This window comes from Candidozyma pseudohaemuli (assembly GCF_003013735.1).
Source record: "Candidozyma pseudohaemuli strain B12108 chromosome Unknown scaffold00001, whole genome shotgun sequence".
In the NCBI taxonomy this organism is placed as follows: domain Eukaryota; kingdom Fungi; phylum Ascomycota; class Pichiomycetes; order Serinales; family Metschnikowiaceae; genus Candidozyma; species Candidozyma pseudohaemuli.
This window is the reverse complement of record NW_020194435.1, coordinates 2,108,428-2,131,756: the sequence shown is the minus strand read 5'-3', so window position 1 is coordinate 2,131,756 and position 23,329 is coordinate 2,108,428. Positions and strand designations below refer to the sequence as shown.

Below are 23,329 nucleotides of genomic sequence, written 5' to 3'. Positions count from 1 at the left end.
GAGACTCAATAATTATTGGCTTTTTATCTGTTCATTTAAATGATATATTAAAGCGGCACTTTTACTTTACAACAAGAAGCCTGGTTAGCTCAATCGGTAGAGCATTTGACTCTTAATCTTCTAAGGTCAATCAAAAGGTTGCGGGTTCGAGCCCCGCATCGGGCTTTCTTTTTATTTTTTTATGTTTATAACGCCTTGAAAAGCTTCCAACAGCGGTCTACAAAGAGCTAGTTACCCAGAATCATGATTTATTCAAAGTCTTTGCCAAAAAACGCCAATAACCCCACCAAATGATCGTCGCTATATACATACACCAACCTCGCCTTTCCTCTTTTGCCAAACATCTCATGAGTAATCTCACTTATTTGGTCAAGGTTCAGAGATCTTGGGAGGAATAAACCAAAGTTGTCAGCAAACTTTTGAAGACTAAGGCAGATATCTCTCAATGAGAACGGTTCCATCGCGTCGAGATCGAAACTTTTATTGTTGTAGCTTGGCCCACCCCACGGCGGGGAGCAAAATGCAAAATGAAACCTTTTTCTTTTCAATGGTATCCAATCATTCTTTTTTTTGAGTGTACTCCAGTCCCCTTGTATGAATTCGGTGTTATCAGATACTCCATACACCAGTGCATTCTGTACGCAACATGTTATGTTGCATCGATTTATGTCAATGCCAACGGCCTTCTTGCAGACCTTTGCAAATTGTATTGTATTTCCTCCTCCACCGCAACATACATCCAAAACATATCTGCATCGTTTTAGTCTTTTCTGGACGTAGTGTGCGGTGAACCTAGCCACCAATTCTGGTGTGACAGAGTACCAGAGCTCGGAGGTTAGGTAAATGCCCTCGTCAAATTTCAGAAAGAGCTGATATCTCTTACGCCAGTACTTTTTGCAATTATCAGGAAGGGTATGATAATTGTGCATGAGAAGCTCATCTTCTTCGTTGACCTCGATATCTGAGCTCATGTAGTTGATCTTAGTGTGCGCGATGAGCGTCCCATTACTTGATAAGATTGATCTTATTACATTATTAGTACACCTATTGATAAGCAAACAAACCCAATACCCTAAACCTTGTAAATCTTGTCCTCAACTTGCATGATGATATTCTCGTCTTGCATTTTGTTGAAGGCATTTTCCATCTCATCAGCACTGAAAACCTCCTCTTGCTGCAAGTCCTCGTTGATCTCCTGGATCACAGTCTCTTTGGCGCAACATCCCTCGCTATTGGCAAAGAGATCCGTGTTGATGATACGAGACATAACCTCCAAAAACTTTGCGTATCTCTCGTTACTAATGCCAACAAGCTGCTCTGCAATATTTTGCTCGAAAGCATTGGAGTTTTCAGACAATGGAGGCGCCTGGCCTCTAGAGAGATTCATGTTTCTCATCTCCTCTTCCACGCCAGCAGCTAGTGGCGGAGATGGTTCGGGTGTAGTTTGCTGTGGGTCGTATTCTCTGATTGGTTCCTCTGGTGACAAAGATGGAATATCATCTGCAAGGTTGCCTCCGCTAGCATTTTGAACGGCTGCACTTGTGACATCCTCATTGACATCGTCCTCCTCCAGGTCTGCATCCAATTCACTGTATCTTGGCTCTGCTCTTCTCCTCTTTGTGGGTTTCTTTTTGTTCGACTCTCTGAAGAGAGAGTAACGAAGAAGCTCTTCAGCAACCTTGGCATCCTTGATGTCAATAGACTTGGACAAGCGTAATTTGGCGTGAGCTGTAGAAAGACGGATAAGTGTCTCCAAGGTTCTGGCAGTTACTGGAGCAGTTCTTCTGTGAATATCGGTGTCGCTGTTTCTCAAGTCCTTGTAAACCGAAACGATGTACAGCGAAGCTCTTTCTGTCAATCTTGGCTTTATTCTCTGCTTCGCGTACTGGACGTATTTCTTCAAGAATGGAATCGATAAAATTGTAGGACTTTGGCCACCGGCACCGCTTCTAGCCACACCGGCGTGTAGGAGAGAATTGAACTTCTCGAAAATGGGTTGTTCAATGGATTCATCGACCAGATCATCTCCGGCAGCTAAAGATACGACACTGCGTTCCCTGACAGGCTCTCCTTCGGCCAAACCAGCCGATATGAATCTATGCATTCTTAAGACATGCTCAGAAACGGTTCTATCCTTCACTTGATTGACATCGTCTGTGACAATGAAGAGCAAATCGAAACGAGACAAAAGAGAGTCCGGTAAAGCAATGTTCTTGTGAGGATCCTTGTGGACGTCATACTGACCAAAGACCGGGTTTGCAGCCGCGATGACGGAACATCTGGCGTTAAGCGTTGTGTGGATACCTGCCTTGGCGATAGTCACCGTCTGTTGCTCCATAACTTCGTGAATTGCCACACGATCTGTGTCTGACATTTTGTCAAACTCATCGATACAAACAACACCTCTATCTGCTAGAACCATTGCACCGGCCTCCAAGCGTCTCTCACCTGTCTCCTTGTCAGATGTAACAGCAGCGGTCAAACCCACGCCAGAGGAGCCTCGACCAGTTGTGGCAATAGCCAAGGAAGCAGTGTTAAGAACAAATCTCAACATTTGTGATTTTGCGGTGGATGGGTCACCCACCATGAGGATGTTGATGTCACCTCTCAAGTGGGCACCGTTGCTCAAGTTCTTTTCACTACCACCGAACATCATGAGCAAGACTGCTTTTTTGATATAGTCAAGACCATAGATTGATGGAGCGAGTGAGTTTGACAAGATATCGAAAATGTTTTTGTCTTTTGCCATTTTATTGATGTCCCTAACATCTTGATCTGTGAGTTTTTCATGAGCGGCAACACCGGTAGACCTAGCATGAAGTGGGTAAACCGCATTGGCTAAAATAACGGTCCTGAAGGAGGAAGAGTTGTTGGAAGCACCACCCAAGGCTCTGTAGACACCAACAATCTGGACTCTGTCACCTGGCTTTGTTGTGTCCACTAAGTCATCATCAAGAACAATGTCAACGGATCTTGGTAACTGACCAGCTGGCGCAGATTCAGGCATTTCTTGAACAGATACTTTTTGGTGATCTCTGTATGTCGAAAAACCGTACTCGGGGGTCAATTTGTTTCCTTCTGGATCTTCCAATGGATAAACCGCGGGTGTGGAGATGGCATCGAAGGAAGTGGTGTTATCCTTGTAAGTCTTTGCGTAAAACCTTGCTGTCTTTTCGGCGTAGTGAACGGATCTGATCACCTTGGGTCTCACCAACGAAGCTCTGGTGACGATACCCTCAATGGAGACCATTTTAGAAAGGTAGTTGGAAGAAATCGTACGAGGCGTGACATGGTTGCCACCGAAAGCTCCCTTGAAAGCGATATAAAACTGTTGGTTGTCATCAAGCTCGTCGTATCTGTTGTCATTAGGGTCATAGATTGTCAAGACAGTGTCTCTCAACGCACGTTCACACGCTGGAAGATAGTCAACAGGCGTATCCAAAAGTCCCCTCCAGAATTCAACATCGAATTCACGAACTTCGTCAAGCAGCACTGACAATCTGAACTTGCCCTTCATGAGCATATCTTTAATGGCAGATCTGTGGTTGATACCATTCTCAGGGTTCTGATCCAAAAACTCTTGAAATCTTCTCACACGATCGCCGAATACGGCATCGATGGGTTGATCGATGGTGTCGTCCATCTTGATTAAAGAAAGTGGGTCAAAAGAAGAATTGGTGTATAGAGTTGTAGTGAGGAAAAATTAAATGCCTCCTGGAGCGCGTAATTAGTTTTCCCAATGAGGACTAATTTCGGCGCGAGAATTTCGCATACGCGTCTGCCCTGTGAGCTCGGTGGCGGAACAAACGCCTGACAACCAGGGATAGATAGTGAATTTATTGTTTTAACTGATTTCTCTTTACCTGAGTAAGAAAGCTATATCTCTATGAAACTACCTCGATTTCATAATGCTCAGTTTCACGAGACCCTCAGGTCAGTGTAATGGCCATACAATTTACGGCTTATAGTCGCTGTTACGCATTACTGTGAATTGGTAAAAAAAAAAAAAAAGACTGCAACACCTCAATTTCACATATGGTCTCCCACTATATTACTCACTGAGGCTCTTCACGGCTTGACGCTTGTTGATCGGACGGGAAACAGTATTTTCCGCAAGAATTGATCGCAGACGTTCCTAGTATGGATATGGCAAATATTGAGGCACAAGTCATAGATCACGTGTAAATGATCACGTGAACAATGGGTGACTTGACGAGAGACTAAGAGCAGACTCAAGGTCTGGTATCCATTAATGGAGTGTAATCCTTTGTTTGAAGTGTCCTGCTAACACAATCTATTAAGAAAAATAAGATAAACATAGGTTCGAGACGAACAATTCTACATCCACGTAGCTATGGCCAAGAGTCCCGGAGCACTATGCCAAGGTGCATTTTAACACATGAAGAGATCGGCGGTTATTAAGCTTAGTATAATACACAACTATAGCTCAGGCTTGACACCGACCGGCACACGAGATCCCTCAAACGAACCATAACACTTGGTAGTGCAAACCAACAGAATGAGTGCTGCAACAGAAGAAAAACGTCACCGAATCTTCCAGTTGGTATCGGGCATTACCCCGTACAACGGCTCCCGTAAACCTGAGGTAATCGACCAATATTTTGACGATGTCCAGGCCCTTTTCTACGTGTACAAGGACCCTGCCGACCAGAGATTAATTTTCAAACTCCTGATCGGCGGTGCAACCAGGACATGGTTGGACACACTTATGTCAAAACCGGAATGGCAACAGGCCTCCGGGCAAGACGTGCTCGACCAACTTAAACAGCACTACTACCCGCCTAACTACGCCCAATCAGCAATCCGTGAGCTAGCAAGGTTGAAGCGTGGTCATCATACAATCGCAGCTTACCTTGAGCGCTTCGAAGACTTGCTGCAAAAGATTCCCGAGGGTGCTCTCACTGACAGGATGCTTGGTCTCTTCCTCGCCGACGGTTGTGGCGAACCATACGCCTCCGACATTAGACGTATGGGACCCCAGACCTACGCCAAGATATCCGAGTATCTCGAATGCCAGACGATCACGGTCCTCGGTGAAGGATACGGAAACGTCCCAACAACATACTCTACTGGCGCCACAACTACTTAAAGTTGAAGTGCTCATAATGCTGCATAGTCAGCCGTAAATACAAGGAATGATCTTGTTCCCTTGTCTGCTAGTGTGAAAAATCATGAAGAGAATGCCAGAACAAATACTGCTAGAAAGATGGAGCATCGATGAGTGGACAAATCTTAGAGGTGAATTTAGGAAAAGATCAAGCTAGAAGAAATGTTTTGACGAAGGATGCTCGTTGCGATTAAATGCAATATGTATAGTGCTTATATAATTTGTATCATGAAACTTCTTTATATTACAATGAGTTGGCAGAACAGAAAAATGAGAATGATTTCCTCTATGCTTTTCGTAAATTTAGTCTATCATTTGAGTTCCCAACCCTCCATGAATGCATTCTCTTTACCAAACAACGATTCCCAGTCCTCGTACTCAAGAGCGGCCAAGCCTTTATACTTTCTCTTCTCCTCACTGTCAAGCAAAGACTTGTATGTCCAGTCCAAGAAATCCTCCATATTATAGTTAGGCTTCCTGAATGGTTCACTGAAGATTTTGGCTAGGGTTGCGATGTTGGGATGATAGTGGGTCTGAAGAGTCTCAAGCTCCCAAAGCGAGGACCCAATAGCACCAGTCTTTTGCGGGTTGGGCTCATCATTTTTAAAGGGATCTTTATAGTTCAGATTGTTTTTGCCATCTGGATTCTGCAACATGATCATGCATGATGGATGCCTTTTTAAAAGATTGTAGATGAATGGAAAGACAATAACCACACCCGGAGCTGACGACGACATTGCTAGGCGGGCAATTCTCTTTATGAAAGATGCGACTAAATTGGCACTCAAATGCGTGGAACTGAGAAAAAGATCAAGCAGTCTGAAAAATCTGGCTCTGTATCTTGTGTATAGAAGACTTGGAGTAAGCAAGGAGTATAGTTTGGTGAAGAACTCGGGGTACTCCAAATTCTCGCGCTTCATGAGCTCCCAAAGAGAGTTAATGACAAGAAGCGGCACAATTTCATCTTCTTCCTGATCGAGAGAATCAGTGAGGAAGTCCATCAAAGATGTGGGCGAGCTCATGTATGGGAGAATGCCGTAGTGCAAGCAATTGAGAAGCTTTTTGTACTGTTCTGCTGACAAGTCTGGCATTCTAACCCAGGCAAGAATACAACTTTGAAAATCTTGTTTGAAGGTTCTCATATAACTCTTGTCCATCTGTGGTGCTGTAGTGAAGTTGTGACCAGATCTCTCCCCATCTTCGAACATCACACCTTCCTGAATTATAGTGTAAAAATTTTCAAATATTCTGTCTTTCGTTGGACCCTCTAAGCTTTTCCATTCACCGAATTTCTTTGCCAAAGACTCGCGGAAGAAGTTTACTTGCAAGTCCTCGTGTTCAATGAAAATTGTGAAGAAGTTGTAAACCAAGTGATTCCTGTTCCCGACACCAACAGAGCTGGTGAGTAACGCGTGAACAAAGTCCTGGTATATATCCAAGGGGAATTCACGGTTGTATTCGGTGTATTGTTTGACAATCTCGAGGTAAGATTCCATGGCTGCCTTTTGGGTTCCTGTAGCATTTTCAGGAAGCCTACTGTTTATGAGCCAAAGAAGGTTTGCTCGGAACTTATCAAACTTTTCTGCGAGCCAAGCAGCGATGAGGTTCTTTTTCTCATCCTTGGTCTTTTTCATCGTACCGTGCAATAAGAACCACTCGAAGACCACTGAGAGGGACTCAATAAGAATGTTACAAACATAACGCGCTTCAGAGCTCGGACCTTGTGAAAGCAGTTTCTTAGCTAGTTCAAATTGATCTAGCAAAGGCACAAGATTGTTGAATTTGTTCTCGTCCCTGATATCCTGAGCCATCGCTTTAATAGTGTAGTGCTCTAGAAACTCCACATCTTTCAGAACCTCGACAGGTGCTTGGGGAGCATTCTTGGGCTTCTTTGCCACTGAACTAGCAGCTTTGGATGTTCTTTTCTTTGCCATTGGACCAGATCAGATGCTCATCGATCTAAGGTCAAGCGTAGTAGCCTGGATAGAGGGTAACGCGAAGAGATGTTTGTTACCCGGACTCGCACTATATAAGAGTGAGCATCCCCGGCCCCTAAGAAAAAGGCCATATGACCTTCCAAGTTTTATAAAATATGATGAAGTCTCGCGTGCTTGCTTACTATTCCCTCTGGGGTTGAGTCGTTTCCTTCGGGAGATGATTCCTCTGGAAATGTTGTCCGTACGGATGGCTGGGTTTTGATGGTGCCAGCGTTTGGCGCAACACACCTTGTTACAAATACAAACGCCTAGAGAGGTTCTGACCCTTGGAAGTCATTGAGTAGAAGTAGGTCACCCGAGTGTTTCGACTGGAAGGTTTTGGCCAATGTGACTGTAGTGAAGAGGTAGATACAGGCCCTTTGCTGGCCTAGCTAGTCCCATGTCCAACAGCTTTTTTGTGATGTCTTCCCTTGAGATATAGAGAGAAGTCATCGAGAAAGGTCAAACGGGCTGCATAAGTTGAACTCTTAACGATGTCGATAAGTCCAAAGTTGACTTATATTAACCCGGCTGTACTTTTAACTCTTTATTCAAACTCACTCACATTTTACGTTGTCTGTCCCAACAAACTCTACAACATTTACTCCTGATATACCTGGATTGAAGATTAGTTTATACAGCTTAGATGAAGGTCTCGTAAGGAACAGGGGCGAGCGTCTGAGGAACGTTCTCACCGATCTGGACAACCTTAGCCTCTCTTGGCTGAGCTGGCTTTCTCTTCAAGTCAACCTGCTCACCCTTGGCCTTGGCCTCTCTCTTCAAAGCAGCGTTAGCCTTGACTCTGTTCAAGAACTCAGTACGACAAGCAGAGTGCTTAACGTGCTCGATTCTCAAGTTGACCTTCTTCTCAATGTATCTGTTACCAACAACCTTGTTGATGATGACACCGACGGAGGACTTGGTGACGTTGAAAACGATACCAGTCTTACCGTGGTAGTACTTGTGTGGCATACCCTTCTGGATAGAACCGTTAGCCTTGATGTCAACAATGTCACCGACCTTGTAGACCTTCAAGTAGGTGGACAAGTGCTCAGTTCCGTGCTTCTTGAAGTCACGTTGGAACATGTAACGAGTACCAGATCTGTAACCGTGACTGGATGTTAGTAAAGGGTTTATGTTTGAGGTTTACCGACCCATAGATTGTCATAAATGTCTGAAATTTTAGGAAATCTGATGAAAATGGTAGCAATTTGTTGCAGTGATGTTTAGGGAGTAGGTAGTATTGCTAGTTTATGGTAGCATGGATAAAGATGGACCCAGGGGTGGAACTTCGATATTTCTAGCTGGAATTCAACATGGACTATGGAATGACATTATGATATTCAGGAAACTCATGGGATCGGGTAGCGATGGTTGTTGTTCAACATACGTGTGAGCCATTTTTAACTGTTATAGATTCTATCTAAGACGAAATCTCTCTTGGTTGAAGTTTTTTCGTGAGAAGGTGAGAGGAAAATTTTCGGCACTGCAGACAGGCCCCACTGTGGGCAGCCCTCAGTGTGCGTATAGTGTGTATGAGGTATCTCCATTGCACGTGCGAGCACATCTGAGAGGGCTGTAGCCCTAAGATCTGGCTCTAAGACAAAATGGTATATGACACTGAAGATATCCAGGCGACCTGAACGAATAAAAAACATGTCAGTCATGTATTAATGGGCATTTGTTTCATTAAGAGATTCTCTTCTAGAAAAATAAACTATGCAAAGTACCTCCTTACTGTGGTGTAGTGAACAGTATAGTGGTGCAGCCTCTCCTCACGGATCCCATTGAACCTAAAAACTATCTCTCGAGAAAATTGAGTAGTATCTGTCGAGGATGTTATGCAAATAGCTTGATCTGGGCTCCAAGACAAAGATGACATACAATTGGATTCTTTAACTCTGTGAAACTTGCCAAACTGAGGTCATTGGCGTGATCTACTTGAAACAAAGTACAGAATCATCTAGAACTGTCTCGTAAAAAGCAGATTCCTTTTGTAAATATTCTAAGTAAACTGTGTACGCTTATCTGTATTATGTCTCTATCTACTACATAGACCCCAGACTCATCGCGGGTCTCATCGCACCTAGCTGCAACCATGACGAAAACAAAGGTCTTGGTGCTACATCCCAACCCCAATAATCTCGATGATATAATAAAGAAGGCCAATCTACAACACCAGAAGAATGGGCCATTCGAGGCAGTCATTCTTCTCGGTATCAATGATATTACGCCGCCTGCAACAGTTCCATTGGTCCCCACATACTACTGCAGCACCACCAAGGAAGACAAAACCTTCACAGACAAATCAGACAACTTGGTGTGTGTTTCTGGAGATTATAGCTTGCTCAAGCTTGCTTCAGGGATCAAGGTTGGATTTCTCAGCCAATATGTCGAGGATGTTACTGATGAGGTTGACATACTCGTCTCCTTCCACTGGCCATTGGCTGTCGCTAGAACCCAAGGCTTATCGCTTATCAGCGACGAAAATGTCGACAAAACCGCTCTCAAACTCAAACCTCGGTACCACTTTGTTGTGGGTTCGGAAAAGGGACGATTTTACGAACATCCAGCTTTCTCATGGTCTGACACCAGGTCATGTCGTGTGATATCACTAGGGCAAGAGGGCTCCGGCAACAAGTGGTTCTACGCTTTCGGAATTAGCATGGAAGCAGACAGTACGCAATCTTCCGGCAAAAATCCTTACACTACTACAACCTCTACTATCGAGCAGACGAAAGTTATTGAGGAAGAGAAATTGCAACCACTCAAGCGCCAGCACGAGACAGAAGATGACGAATACGTTAAGCGCCCAAGGGTGGTTGCTCCACAAGACTGCTTTTTTTGTCTATCTAATCCGAACATTGAATCACACATGATTGTGGCTATCGGAAAGCACAGTTACCTTGCGACAGCTAAGGGCCCGATGCCACTTCCACAGAGACCTCTTGACTTCTCAGGCCATGCAATCATAATACCTTTTGACCATACACCGACTCTCGATGAACAATCAGAACAGCGGGAAGAAATGGCACAGTTCCAGAAAACAGTTTCAAAGGCCTTCTACGAGAAATCTTTCGCAACGATATTCTTTCAAATTAGTCGCCCTGAAAATGTTCATATCCACACCCAGCTCATTCCTGTTCGTCTCGATGGTGCTCAGGAACAACTTGAGAGATCTTTGAACGAACGTACTAGACAGAATAATGAGAAAGCGAAGTTCAACCAAAATCTCGAGTTTACATCTGACCCGATTGCTGTCAGAGACATTCTCAAAACAAATAACTTCATCAAGTTTGTTCTTTCGATGGGGGATGACATCAAAGTTTATGCGGCTCAACTTGTATCAGAGAAGCCCGTCGATTTACAGTTTCCAAGAAGGGTGATGTCCTTCCATCTCAAATGCCCCAAGCGTACGTATTGGGATAGATGCAAACAAACCAAGGGCCAGGAAACCACGGAGTGCCAAAAGTTTAAGGCTTTTTACAAAGATTACGATTTCACTTCATGAATGCATAAATATAAGTTATAGACAACCACTCTAGGCTCTCTCAAGAGTACACTTAGAGCACCCACACTTGAAAAACCATTCCGACAAAGTGGCTTCTCTACTTTCCAATGTCTCATCCCCTGTAATACCGTAGCTGATGCACAATTCGGTACCGGGTTGAATGTCCTCGGTGGTTTTAAAAATATAGGTATTGAGCTCTCTCAGCTTCTTCACGTTGAAGGCACAAGAATGGTTGAAAAATGATGCAGATGGATAAACCCCAAATCCAAGATACTCCCTCTCTTCATCGTCTGTTGTTGTAGGTGACCATATTCCGAAGGCATTGGTGAGGTTACGACCGATGATGTCACGAACGCTCTGTGGGGTGATGAACTTTTGAAATGACTCGGGACATGTGAGACGGAGAAACTTAAAAATGTTACTGTATGCTAAGGTGAGGTAAGGATACTTCTCTACCTTCTGTGGTTCACTGGACTCCAACGTATGGAAGAGCTCCATTTCTTTGGAGACCTGACTTGACAGCCCTTGGTGCATGGAATGGACAACTGATATGGTATATCTTGCCTCGGCATAATCGTCTTTTGTTAGTTTGGGTAAGAAACGAGCTCTCTTTGTGGGCTTCATTCTGGAAACTTTGTTATCCCATTCCTCAATGTCTTCCCAGGTCTTGCGAATGGCACTTTCGTCAAAGACCTCAGGTACCTCGTAGTCTTCGACATCGCACTCATTCTTCGCAAATGCATCATCAAATGATATAAGTGCAGCTGTGAGTGTTCCGTCATTATCATACTCCACGAACTCAGATTGACATTCTTCGCTGCAGAAGTAGATCTTACTTTGCAACCGATGCTTCATAGACTTGCCATTATGATAAGCAAAACACCACAGGCAAACTTCTTTTTTGAAAACTTTGGCAACCGAACTTCCAACAGGACGGTCAGACTTGAGTATTATCGTACCCTTTGGAATGAAGCTGCTTGCAAAACAACCTCTACCTCCATACACTGTGCGCTTGACGTCGAAGTATGGGCTGATTTGCTGAAGGCATGACTGACTGCTCAAATCCAGGAGTTCATTGCCACTTTCGGAGTCAGAAGCAGTGTCTGTTGTAAGCTCCGTTTCGTTGGTTATCTCAAATACAACATCCTTGATTGAAAGATTTGCACGTGGGTTATGAGGTGCGTATGCTAGCAGACCTGACGTCCTGAATTCTTCTGGATGAGAAGACGGTATGAAATGGGTCATCTCGGGATAAATCTTGGGGCTAATTCACGAAGTTCGTTCTCTTTTGAAAAATTTTGGCTGAGATTGAGACCCGAGGTTCCTGTCTTAACTCATCTCAGCATATGCATACCAACGGTCGCGCATGTCATTGCGATGGACCAGTAACAATGATTCTTCACTCACATATGTCAAATCGTGAATGATCAACAAATTAGAGAAGAAACTATATTCTACGTGATTCATATATAACTTCAAGCAGTTAAATTAGGTGGCTTTGTTGATTGCCTAATGCACGTCACTATTGTTGTACTCTATACTCGCGATCTCGCTAGCGTGGGTGCCCTCCTTGCATTACTATCTAAACTTTTGCCAAATTTGGAAACATCGTTAATCTAAAACAACAACTCAAAATACACAAACTTTTCAGGATTTAAGATCCTTTTGAAGGAAGGTATAACAGATTTGACCATGAAAATAGGGTACACCTCCCCCCGGCGACCAGCGCAATTAATTAAAGCAAAAGTCGGCAAACTTATACCAGATTTTCCATAAGATGCCCTGTTTTCTTGGGTGAAGCGCCAATTCCTCTTTTTCTGCATCTTCTTCGTCATCAATTTCTGCTTTTCCTGTGGTAATGTCCGCTTCCAATGCCGATCTCCATTTTGTCTTCTTCCAGAATTTGCGAACAACGTAGAGCACGCAGAAGAAGAAAGGAGCAAAGTAAGAGGTGAACAAATTGGCAACCGAGAATTCACCTGGGAAGAAAATCCAAAATCCGTTAAACAAGAGGACTAAGAAGTTGAACAAAGCAGCCCAATATGTCAAGTATGGGTACATCCATCTCGTCACCTTGTAGTACTTCTCGTCTGCATGGTCGCAGGGCTGAACCTGGACTATTTTCTTGAATTTGAAGTAACATGCCCACATAACCGTGTAAGTGCAAAGAAGACCTGTTGTTGCCAAATTAATGAACCAGTCTAAGACGACAGCGGACGACTTGGAAACACTCATGTATGAAAGACAGCCAATGGACAAAGAAAAGACAACTGCAACGATTGGACAGCCGTTTTTCAAACAGTATGAGAAGCCCCTTGGCAAGTAGCCCGCCAAAGCAGCAGAGTAAGCACTTCTGGCAGCGCCGTAAGTAAAACCATTTCCACAGGACCAGGCGGATGTCATCACAACCGCATTAACCACGGAATCGAGCCCCTGAACACCGACGGATTTAATTCCAATAACCCAAGGCGAAGCTGCTGCACCATCTTGACCAGCTTCGTGGGCAGCAACAAGATCTGGGTTGATTGAGGAGCACATTGAATTCATGAAGAAAATACCCCCAACGTAGAACAAGAAGATACGGACATATGTTCTTTTCGCAGCCATGGCGATATTCTTTCTAGGCTGAGAGATCTCACCAGAGACCATACCCAACATGTCTGGACCGGCGCATGCAAAAGCAGCATAGATCAAAACGTTCCAGAGACCCAAAAACTTGCCTGTGCTGCCTGCTACGAGGTAGTCTTTCATCAAACCACCCTCGGGCCAATTCCTAAAACCGTAAGCATCACCTTTTGGGTTTCCTCCGCACATGGTAATGAGACCAAAGAACATGAGGCCCACAATGAGAATGACTTTGAGCAAAGATGCAAAGAATTCCACCTCGCCGTACCAATTGACACCAAAGACGTTGAAGAACAAAATGGTCGCCAAGCAGATGGAAATGAAAATCGCTGGAGATGCGTCAGTCCAGTAGCCAGCCACGGACGCAAACGCCACGGATTCCACACAAATGAACATAAGCGTGGTATATAAATAAATCAAAGTGGTTGCAAAACCCAAGGCTGGGTCGAGCCAGCGGGATGCAAAATGCAAAAAGGTGCCCTTTACCGGCAAGTACGAGCACATCTCACCAGTAGCTAGCATAAGGGGCCAGATCATGGTGACGGCCCAAATTAAAAAGCCGAGAAAGAGAGAAAGTGAACCTGAGGTCATGAGAGGTCCTTTCAAGCCCACGTAGAGGCCAGTGCCGATGGACTGACCAATGATCATAAGCGAAACATGACGAGAATTCAACTTACGTTTGGTCTGGCCGTACTTCTCGACATCGATCTTGTCGTTGAAGTCGTCTGCTCCCAGACTGATGTAGTTTCTATTGATGGAGATGACCAGCTCCTCATCGTACGAGATGGTGCCGTTTCCCTTTTTCTCGAACATGGTGCTACAAAAGGAAACCAGCAAAGGGTCCTTTTTTATATCTATAGATAACGGGTTTTTAGAAGCCGCTAAGCGAGCCCAACCGGTATCTATTGTGGGGCCAATCTGGCGCGGAAGTCAGGATATCAAGCAGGCACCGATTGGGGAAAAGCGTTTTGGCAGGGTCTGATCGACAGCATGAGAATGGCACAAAATTCGTGAAGGTCGGCTGGGGCAGCAAACACAATGAATAAAAAAAAGGCCTCCTACCACAAAACAATGGAAATTAAAAATTGGTGATTACAAAACAGCCGTGTAATCAACCTTATCTCTGGAAATCCGCAGGCCTCCAAGAAATACGCACTAGCGCACGCTCAGATAACGCTAAGCGGGATGGGGGCCCAGGGGAATCCAGGTCTGAATCTCGCCAGACTTTCCAAAATCCGGGGCAAATTCTCAAAGCTGGGGTCTGCCGAAGGTGCATTAATTGTATACCCCGGGTTAGCTCATCCCCGGGTATCCTTACGGCATTTACGCTGGGGTCTCACGAAATCGCCTTGCAAATCCATGCACCCCACAAGCAGCGTCGGAGCGGAACTAGCAAGGGCCAAATGCCTTACAGTGAGAAGAACAAAGGACGTGCAGTGTCAAAATCAGGCTTTGTTGCGGGATTGTTTTGTGCCTGATTATTCTGGGCTTTTACCTGCCATTTTGAAATTTTCGTCTGGGCGGCACTGTTCGGAAGTGTCGAGCCGCTGGGGCAAAACGCCTTGCTGGTACTTGCCTGTATCGCCCAATCGGAGAGCGGGGGCCGTTTGGAAACAGTGAGAAAAAATTGGGCGCAGAGATTGAGGAAAAAAAAAAAAAAAACAGCAGGGCTTGTACGTCCACCGCGCACTCAGTGGGGCACAAAAATCCAGCCGTTCCTGTCCTGTTGGAGTGAGACCTCCAGCCCCCCGATGCGCCGTTTTTGTCGGACTTTCGCCGAATCAAATAGGCTTTTTTAAAAAATTTGCCTCCTCGAGAATCCGCCTGACCTGGGGTTAAACGTCCAGCATGCAAACACTAAAGACTATTACGACGAGGAACCGTGACAGCGGGGGCCGACGCAGCCAAGCACTAGGTGCCAAAACGAACAATTGGTGCCAAAGTCGCCGAGAGTGGCCGGAACCTACTCCACTCGAAACCAGTTTGTAAACTTGTAGTTTTTCCCACTCATTTTTTTCTAAAACGGTCCGCGGAAGATGGGGTGGTTTGGGGTCCTGGATGGATAACGGGGCGTTGGCTGCAAATGCCTTAAGTCATCGCGCAGGCCCGTCTTGCAATTTACGAGCAAACAGGACCCCGGGAACCAAGTGGATAAACGGAAACGCCTAGAAAACAGGCAATGTCAGGTTGAAAAAGGAGAACTCGAATGACAAAAACGGAAGTAGAAGCATCACTGCCGGCTCACAGTAACCTGATTTTCTTGTACCCGGTGAACTTATCGGTGCCGCAGACGATGCGCATCTTCCAGACGGGCTTTTCTTGGCTCCCATTGATAAGCGGGGCACCTACTTAAGGCAGACAGGATGCCGTTTTTTTGCAACCACATACTTTCCAGCTTTTAATGAAAGACTACGAGAAACAGGCTGACAGCGACGACGTGCTCTCGCGCCACACGGCCGAGTACAACTTGTCGGTGGCCATGTCCAACCCTCAGCTCAAAGAGCAGACCGACCAGAACCAAAAGTTGAAAAAAGCTTTGGAAGCTAGACATTTGTCTATGATTGCCATCGGTGGTGCCTTGGGTACCGGTTTGTTGATTGGTACCGGTACGGCTTTGAGAACCGGTGGCCCTGCTGCTATTTTCATCACTTACTCTTTGGTTGGTTTCGTTGTTTTCATGGTCCTCAGTGCCTTGGGTGAGGTTGCCACTTTTATTCCCTTGGCTGATGGTTTCGCTGGTTACTGCAGAAGATATGTTGACGAGGCTCTTGGTTTCGCTTGTGGTTGGGTCTACTTGTTCAAATACTTGTTGCTTCCGCCCAACCAGTTGGTGGCCGGTGCTTTGGTGATGCAGTTCTGGGTCGACAAGGATCGTGTGAACCCAGGTGTATGGATCGCCGTGTTTTTGGTTATCATTACTGCCGTCAACGTTCTCGGTGTGCGTTTCTTCGGTGAAATTGAATTTTGGCTCTCCAGTGTTAAAGTGGTCACCTGTCTTGGTTTGATCATTCTTATGCTCTGTGTGGCCTTGGGTGGAAGTCCATCCGGTGACAGACTCGGTTTCAGATACTGGAAAGACCCAGGTGCTTTCAAGGAATACCTGGACAGCTCTAGAGATTTGCACATTGGCGGACCAACTGGCCGTTTCGTCTCTTTCGTTGCCGTCCTTGTGACCACCATTTTCGCATACACTGGTTCTGAGTTGGTTGGTATCACCTTCGCTGAGTGTGCCAGACCAAGAAAGGCCATTCCAAAGGCTATTAAGTTGACCTTCTACCGTATCTTGCTTTTCTACATTTGCTCGGTGTTGCTTTTGGGAATGTGTGTTTCTTCGAGCGATGGCAAGCTTTTGGGTGCCAGCGGAAACACTGCTTCGGCCTCTCCTTTCGTCATTGCCATTACCAACGCTAAGATCAAGGGCTTGGACCACGTCATCAATGCCTGTATTTTGATCTTCGTCATGTCTGCTGCCAACTCCGACATGTACATTTGTTCCAGAACTGTCTACGGTCTTGCTGTGGCTGGCTACGCCCCATACTTCTTCTCCAAGACCAACAAGATGGGTGTCCCCATGTACGGTATTGCCCTTTGCTTTGCATTCTGTTTGTTGGCTTTCATGACCACCTCGTCCTCTGCTGCCGACATCTTCAACCATTTCGTCAATGTGGTGTCGCTTACCGGTTTGATCACCTGGACCTGTATTCTTTTCCTCCACATGCGTTTCATGAAGGCCTTGAAGGTCCAGGGATACAGCAGAAAGAAGGATTTGGCCTTCCGTTCGCCATTCCAGCCTTTCGGTACTTACTTTGCTTTCAGTATGTGCTGCTTCCTTATCCTCGCTAAGAATTTCACAGTCTTCTTGGGTAACGACTTCCCATACGAGACTTTCATTACCGGCTACATTGTGCTTCCTGTCTTCATCATCATGTTGTTCGGCTGGAAGTTCTGGAAGAAGACCCGTTTGATTCCTGTCAACGAGGTCGATTTGGACACCTATAGAGATGTTGTCGATTACGAGGAGGAGCAGTTCCAGGCTAAGGATGCCGAGGACAAGGCCATCAGAGAGGCCCAGGGCAACCCTCGTGACTTCAAGTGGTTCTACGACAAGGTGTTTGGCTGGATCTTCTAAGGTGGATGGTTTCGGCTGTTGGCGGGCCGCGCCCACATGCAACGGTTGCATCGAACGCCGTGCAGACACTGCAAGCGGAAAGGCGGTATGGTCTCTCCCAAAAAAAAGCAGTGGGATGTACATTGTTATGTACGTTTTGGTTTTGCCGTGGAAAACGGTTATCTAAAGTGTGGCTTGCGCCTGTGTGTATTAGTGCTAACGATAATTTATGTGAATCTTTTTCGGTGTCATCTGTATGGCTGGTTTGGGCAGCTTTTGTATTTTTGGCTTTCTCTATACGGTTTTATAAGTAAGGTTTGTGGACTTCAATTGCTCCGGTAGTTTATCTCAGTCCTGGACTTTTCTCGTTTCTTTTCCTTTGTAATTGCTGCTCGGTTGTGCTCTCTGGCTGCGAAATGGGGTGACATTTTAAGTTTGCACTAAAATCTGGGGAACCAGTAAAAATATAAAAATTAGAGCGATCCTAAAAATTGACTCAACCTAAAAAAATTCAACATCCAATCTATTCGTTCATTAAATGGTGCCCGGTAGTATCTAATTGCCCACAAAAGAACAGCTCGGAGGAAGTATACGTGTCTCCGCTGAGGACTGCTTGAGCTCCGACGCAGCACACTCCAACAAGCCAGTATCTACTACCAGTCCCAGTGCCTCTACACCATATCTATAGCTGATTTTGCATTGTGAAGTTTTATGCGAGAGTTTTCGATTATACCTCGTTCTGGAAAAAAGTACCCGGAGCCTCGAAAAAGGGGCTGCACAGGGTCCTGGAGAGCTCGAGGCGCTTCTTGGTAGTAACAGGCCTTGATTTTGGAAAATCCTGAATGCCTTTTTGTAGAGGCCAAATTTGTGCCTTCAGATGCTCTATATCCCTGTTCTCAAATGCAGCCGTTCAATGGCCTTTTTTCACATTCTGGACAACATTTTTCAGTCCCTTAACACTACAATAGCCAGACAGAAAAAACGCATTGCCCGGTACACCGAGCATGAGGATGAGCCACGCAACATTGAAACTGAAACCCGAAAACACCGTATAATCAGTCACCATCTAAAATCTTTTGATTACAAGTAATTCAGAAATGTAGAACATCCGGAAACCCTGGATTTTAAAACCGGGGTCACGTGCACAGAAACAAATCAATCTTCAGGCACCTTCGCGATATAGCGAAATCAAAAAGCTAGTTAACCTCACCCTCAGAACGTCCCACCCCTTGCTACAACTCGAAAACAAGCGTTGTTTCAACCACACCCTTAGTGTACTATAGTCCAGCACCCAGGGTCCAATGAATTCGACCAGTTTAGCTACCAATTCCTTGGGCACCTCCTCCCTCAACCACGCCCTAAGGTCTCAGCCTTCGGTGGCATCTGGTGTTGGCGATGTCTCCCCGGTAGACGAATCGGAGCAACTTCAAGGAGGTCTGCACCACAATAATCATGTCAATAGCCACGGCAGCCACGCCCAACAAAACCACCACATGCACCTTCCGCATCACCACAACCCCCAGTACGGTGCCATGAACCAGCTTATGCCTCTACAAGAGAACTTCAGCAAGATTAATGACAACGTCGCCAAATTGGAGAATGATGTGGCCACACTCAGCCAGGAGCTCGCGTACTTCCGCCACGTCATGGACTTCCAGAATCTGAAAATTGAAAAGTTGACCCTGCTATTATCCGACGTGCTACAAAACAAGGACACCTCGTCCATAGTGAATCTGTTACAGTCGCTCCAGGAGGGCGATCCGTTTAATGTCAACGATAATCATGAGCTGGTTGATGATCTGGTACCGGAGCTGGTTCACGACAGTGTCCATGATTCCGTCCACGATACCGTGCATGAGTCCGTTCAAGACTCAGTACACGACGTCACTGCAGCAATTCCATCACTACAACTGTCCAATATGGTACAAGTTCCCGGTGTCGTTGATGTTCTGGGTGTCTCCCTTAACAATAACATGGACCCTCAACTCCACCAGGTGGCCCAGGCGGCCGTCCTGGCACAGGGTAAGGGTGGCAAGAGAAAACGGGCTCTGTACGCCAAGGTCAACGGAAACTCCGATAGCGTAAAGGCCCAACAACAGCAAGCACATCAGCTGCAAGCCCAACAACAGAGGCAAATGCAGCAAGCATCTATTCAACAAGATCAAAACCAACAGCATCCACAACAACGAGGCCTGACTTCCATGCAGCAGAGGCAACAGCAAACACCACAACAGCTGCAGCAGCTGCAACAACAACAATCTCAACAATCACAGCTGCAGCAACAAGCAGACACCTCCAAAGATAGCTTGGTACTGATTCCAGGGCTTGAGGTGGTGAGCGTTGATGACATGGGCGGCAGGAAAAAACCAAAGATCTCTGTGGATTTCCTTCACAATCCTATGACTGTGAAGGATATATATGATGAGTTCACAAGAGGGTTCCGTGGCCAGCCACCTCTACGAGAAATGGATGAGAGATTCGGCAAGCACGAGTGGCGAGGAGACTCTCGTTCGAAAGAGCTGAAGAGATTCCAGAGAAGGAAAAAGCTTTGTGATGCCATCGAGCGAGGAATGGCCAAGTATGGCAAATCGGCGATGGATATCATACAATACATCGAGGATTTCCGTGGTGAAAAATCACTTACATGGGTGATGAATGGAAATTTGCCGCGTGATTTGCTCGAGTAAAAAGGTTGAAGAACCACCAAAACAACGGGTGCTTTCACTGGTGGCCGGTGATGAGCTTATGTGAGACGAATGTCTCGCAATGTATTGTATTATGGGACTGGTTTGAGTCACCAATTTTTGTAATGTAGGTTGTATTATGTTTATACTTTCGTTTAGAATTCATGAAGGATTGGGTATCGTTGTAATTTTGTTCACGTAGCGTGCTTTTCACCGACAAAGTTTTGGTGGTATCTAGCAATAATTAAGGGGAGCCTTGAAGATATACTTGCCGACAATTTAGTTGTGGTGTAGTTCGGGATCATCGCTGGTGGGTTTGCCATGAATTATCGTGCCATTCCATAGCGTATCTTGTTTATTCTCACCTTTGTATTTTGAGCTTGACTGAGACAATGCTAGCTTCAATATCTATATATTAAGAAGTTCAGAATTAAGATTCAAATTGAATCATCAAAGATAAGAGCAAATTCGAATACATTCCTTTCCTACCCGTCAAGCTTCATACAAAGCTCAAGCCTAGTATATCAGAGACATGGATTCCAGCTGTGATTGCGGTGTCTTTGTCTCATTGTTTTTACTACTAGAGATAATTGTGATCCAGACTCATGTCTTTCCTAATTGCACTTATAACATCCAGCCTTGTTAAAATACAACTCAATTTATGAATAATTATCAAAAAGTTATACCATAAAGCACAACTCCTTTTACCTTAGCAACCAATTGAGTAGCTACGTGGCTGATTGAGAGGCTATGTGTATCGCTTGGTGGTGAAAGCTGGATAGCAACTCAGGGCATCTAACGCACTACAGACGGATATGTGTGTCTCACCGGGCCGGATCCGGCCACACCTTCGAATCAGACATAAAGAACTTCAACAGTTTTAAGACCTCCCATAAGATTAAATATTCTTCCGCACGAATTATTTCTCAAGTTCTTTAGTGGTATCATCGTTGCCACCGGTAAAGGCAGTTGCAGTCACTCTTGCCACATTGAGTGCGGTATCGGTTTTTGCACCCATTTCCTAGATCTGCGCTTTCTACACACGGAGGCAAAAAAATACCACATAAGCTATCGGTTTAGCTATGATACAGAATCGCTATTAAATTTTATTTTTTAAAAAGCCGTTGTTTTAGTGCCCAGGTCAGGGTGACAAGGATGCTGACTCTTCTGGAAAGTTCCAGGGCGCGCGCCGGGTAACCCACAAAATTTTCATACTCTAGCAAATGTGCCGTATATATATATCTCACACATCCTTCTTTACCATAAACATCAAAATGTTGTCTGCAAGAAACTCCGCCAAAAATGCGTTCAAGCGTTTCGTGCGCCACCAGTCTAACGGTGCCCCTGGCGGCCCCGTGATTGGTATTGACTTGGGTACCACCAACTCCGCTGTGGCCGTCATGGAGGGCAAGGTCCCAAAGATCATTGAGAACTCCGAGGGTGGCAGAACTACTCCATCCATCGTCGCTTTCACCAAGGAGGGCGAGCGTTTGGTTGGTATCCCTGCCAAGCGTCAGGCTGTTGTCAACCCAGAGAACACTCTCTTCGCTACCAAGAGATTGATTGGTAGAAGATTCGAGGACACTGAGGTCCAGAGAGACATCAAGCAGGTGCCATACAAGATCACCAAGCACCAGAACGGTGACGCTTGGCTCGAGGCCCGTGGTACCCAATACTCTCCTCAGCAAATTGGTGGTTTCGTCTTGAACAAGATGAAGGAGACCGCCGAGGCTTACTTGGGTAAGAACGTTAACAACGCCGTTGTCACCTGTCCTGCTTACTTTAACGATGCTCAGAGACAGGCCACCAAGGATGCTGGTAAGATTGTCGGCTTGAACGTTATGAGAGTCGTCAACGAGCCAACCGCCGCTGCTTTGGCTTACGGTTTGGAGAAGAAGGACGGTGAGGTTGTTGCTGTCTTCGACTTGGGTGGTGGTACTTTCGATATCTCCATCTTGGACATCGGTGCTGGTGTTTTCGAGGTGAAGTCCACCAACGGTGACACTCACTTGGGTGGTGAGGACTTCGACATTGCTATCGTCAGAAACATTGTTGAGACCTTCAAGAAGGACTCCGGTATTGACTTGGAGTCTGACAGAATGGCCATCCAGAGAATCAGAGAGGCTGCTGAGAAGGCCAAGATTGAGTTGTCTTCCACCGTCTCTACTGAGATCAACTTGCCATTTATCACTGCTGACGCTTCTGGCCCTAAGCACATCAACCAGAAGATCACCAGATCTCAGTTCGAGTCTATTGTCGAGCCATTGGTTAAGAAGACCGTTGAGCCATGTAAGAAGGCCTTGAAGGACGCTGGTTTGTCCACTTCCGACGTTTCCGAGGTCATCTTGGTCGGTGGTATGTCCAGAATGCCAAAGGTCATGGAGACTGTCAAGTCCATCTTCGGCAAGGACCCATCCAAGGCTGTCAACCCTGACGAGGCCGTTGCTATGGGTGCTGCTATCCAGGGTGGTATCTTGGCCGGTGAGGTCAAGGATGTCGTCCTTTTGGATGTTACCCCATTGTCCTTGGGTATCGAGACCATGGGTGGTGTTTTCGCTAGATTGATCTCTAGAAACACCACTATTCCAGCCAAGAAGTCCCAGATCTTCTCCACCGCCTCTGCTGGTCAGACCTCCGTCGAGATCAGAGTGTTCCAGGGTGAGAGAGAGTTGACCAGAGACAACAAGTTGATTGGTAACTTCACTTTGTCTGGTATCCCACCAGCTCCAAAGGGTGTTCCTCAGATTGAGGTCACCTTCGACATTGACACTGATGGTATCATCAAGGTCTCTGCTCGTGACAAGGCCACCAACAAGGACGCCTCTATCACCGTGGCCGGTTCTTCTGGTTTGTCTGACTCTGAGATTGAGAAGATGGTCCAGGATGCTGAGAAGTTCGCCGAGTCTGACAAGGCCAAGAGAGAGTCCATCGAGTCTGCCAACAGAGCCGACCAGTTGTGTAACGACACCGAGAACTCTTTGAACGAGTTCAAGGAGAAGATTGACGCTGCTGACGCTGACAAGATCAAGGAGCAGATCGCTTCCTTGAGAGAGATTGCTGTCAAGGCCCAGTCTGGTGAGGAGGTTGACCCAACCGAGTTGAAGAACAAGACCGAGGAGTTGCAGAACGAGTCTTTGAAGGTTTTCGAGAAGTTGTACAAGAACAACAACGAGAACAACGAGGGCAACAACGGCAACGAGTCTTCCGAGCAGAAATAAGATGATTGACGACTAGCTTCAAAGTGGGCCGGCGTTGGTCCGCTACTTGTATATATTGCTGTAATTAACCTTTCATGTG

At 45.8% G+C, this 23,329-nt stretch overlaps 9 protein-coding genes and 2 non-coding genes across 11 annotated transcripts; 5 read left to right on the top strand and 6 right to left on the bottom strand.

Moving 5' to 3' along the window:
• The first annotated feature begins 78 nt into the window (after window positions 1-78).
• C7M61_000959 lies at window positions 79-165 on the top strand. The gene has a single exon. It is a non-coding gene; the product is annotated as a tRNA-Lys (tRNA).
• A 907-nt stretch (window positions 166-1,072) lies between these two features.
• On the bottom strand, window positions 1,073-3,643 carry MCM3 (MCM DNA helicase complex subunit; the record flags this gene model as incomplete). Its single annotated transcript, XM_024856379.1, has 1 exon — window positions 1,073-3,643. One exon carries the CDS (start codon window positions 3,641-3,643, stop codon window positions 1,073-1,075), a length of 2,571 nt encoding a protein of 856 aa, XP_024715978.1.
• Window positions 3,644-4,011: 368 nt separating this feature from the next.
• Window positions 4,012-4,128, bottom strand: C7M61_000957. Its single transcript, XR_003025415.1, has one exon. It is a non-coding gene; the product is annotated as a 5S ribosomal RNA (ribosomal RNA).
• A 1,311-nt stretch (window positions 4,129-5,439) lies between these two features.
• On the bottom strand, window positions 5,440-7,062 carry NOC4 (ribosome biosynthesis protein; the record flags this gene model as incomplete). Its single annotated transcript, XM_024856378.1, has 1 exon — window positions 5,440-7,062. The coding sequence occupies one exon, from the start codon at window positions 7,060-7,062 to the stop codon at window positions 5,440-5,442; it is 1,623 nt and encodes a 540-aa protein (XP_024715977.1).
• Window positions 7,063-7,746: 684 nt separating this feature from the next.
• Window positions 7,747-8,190, bottom strand: RPL21A (60S ribosomal protein eL21; the record flags this gene model as incomplete). The annotated part of the gene is made up of 1 exon (XM_024856377.1): window positions 7,747-8,190. One exon carries the CDS (start codon window positions 8,188-8,190, stop codon window positions 7,747-7,749), a length of 444 nt encoding a protein of 147 aa, XP_024715976.1.
• A 1,012-nt stretch (window positions 8,191-9,202) lies between these two features.
• C7M61_000953 (uncharacterized protein) lies at window positions 9,203-10,615 on the top strand (the record flags this gene model as incomplete). Its single annotated transcript, XM_024856376.1, has 1 exon — window positions 9,203-10,615. One exon carries the CDS (start codon window positions 9,203-9,205, stop codon window positions 10,613-10,615), a length of 1,413 nt encoding a protein of 470 aa, XP_024715975.1.
• A 30-nt stretch (window positions 10,616-10,645) lies between these two features.
• SET6 (Set6p) lies at window positions 10,646-11,860 on the bottom strand (the record flags this gene model as incomplete). Its single annotated transcript, XM_024856375.1, has 1 exon — window positions 10,646-11,860. The coding sequence occupies one exon, from the start codon at window positions 11,858-11,860 to the stop codon at window positions 10,646-10,648; it is 1,215 nt and encodes a 404-aa protein (XP_024715974.1).
• A 486-nt stretch (window positions 11,861-12,346) lies between these two features.
• Window positions 12,347-14,053, bottom strand: C7M61_000951 (uncharacterized protein; the record flags this gene model as incomplete). Its single annotated transcript, XM_024856374.1, has 1 exon — window positions 12,347-14,053. One exon carries the CDS (start codon window positions 14,051-14,053, stop codon window positions 12,347-12,349), a length of 1,707 nt encoding a protein of 568 aa, XP_024715973.1.
• Window positions 14,054-15,641: 1,588 nt separating this feature from the next.
• Window positions 15,642-17,369, top strand: DIP5 (Dip5p; the record flags this gene model as incomplete). Its single annotated transcript, XM_024856373.1, has 1 exon — window positions 15,642-17,369. The coding sequence occupies one exon, from the start codon at window positions 15,642-15,644 to the stop codon at window positions 17,367-17,369; it is 1,728 nt and encodes a 575-aa protein (XP_024715972.1).
• A 1,280-nt stretch (window positions 17,370-18,649) lies between these two features.
• C7M61_000949 (uncharacterized protein) lies at window positions 18,650-20,035 on the top strand (the record flags this gene model as incomplete). The annotated part of the gene is made up of 1 exon (XM_024856372.1): window positions 18,650-20,035. One exon carries the CDS (start codon window positions 18,650-18,652, stop codon window positions 20,033-20,035), a length of 1,386 nt encoding a protein of 461 aa, XP_024715971.1.
• Window positions 20,036-21,306: 1,271 nt separating this feature from the next.
• On the top strand, window positions 21,307-23,250 carry SSC1 (Hsp70 family ATPase; the record flags this gene model as incomplete). The annotated part of the gene is made up of 1 exon (XM_024856371.1): window positions 21,307-23,250. One exon carries the CDS (start codon window positions 21,307-21,309, stop codon window positions 23,248-23,250), a length of 1,944 nt encoding a protein of 647 aa, XP_024715970.1.
• Between the last annotated feature and the right edge of the window lie 79 nt (window positions 23,251-23,329).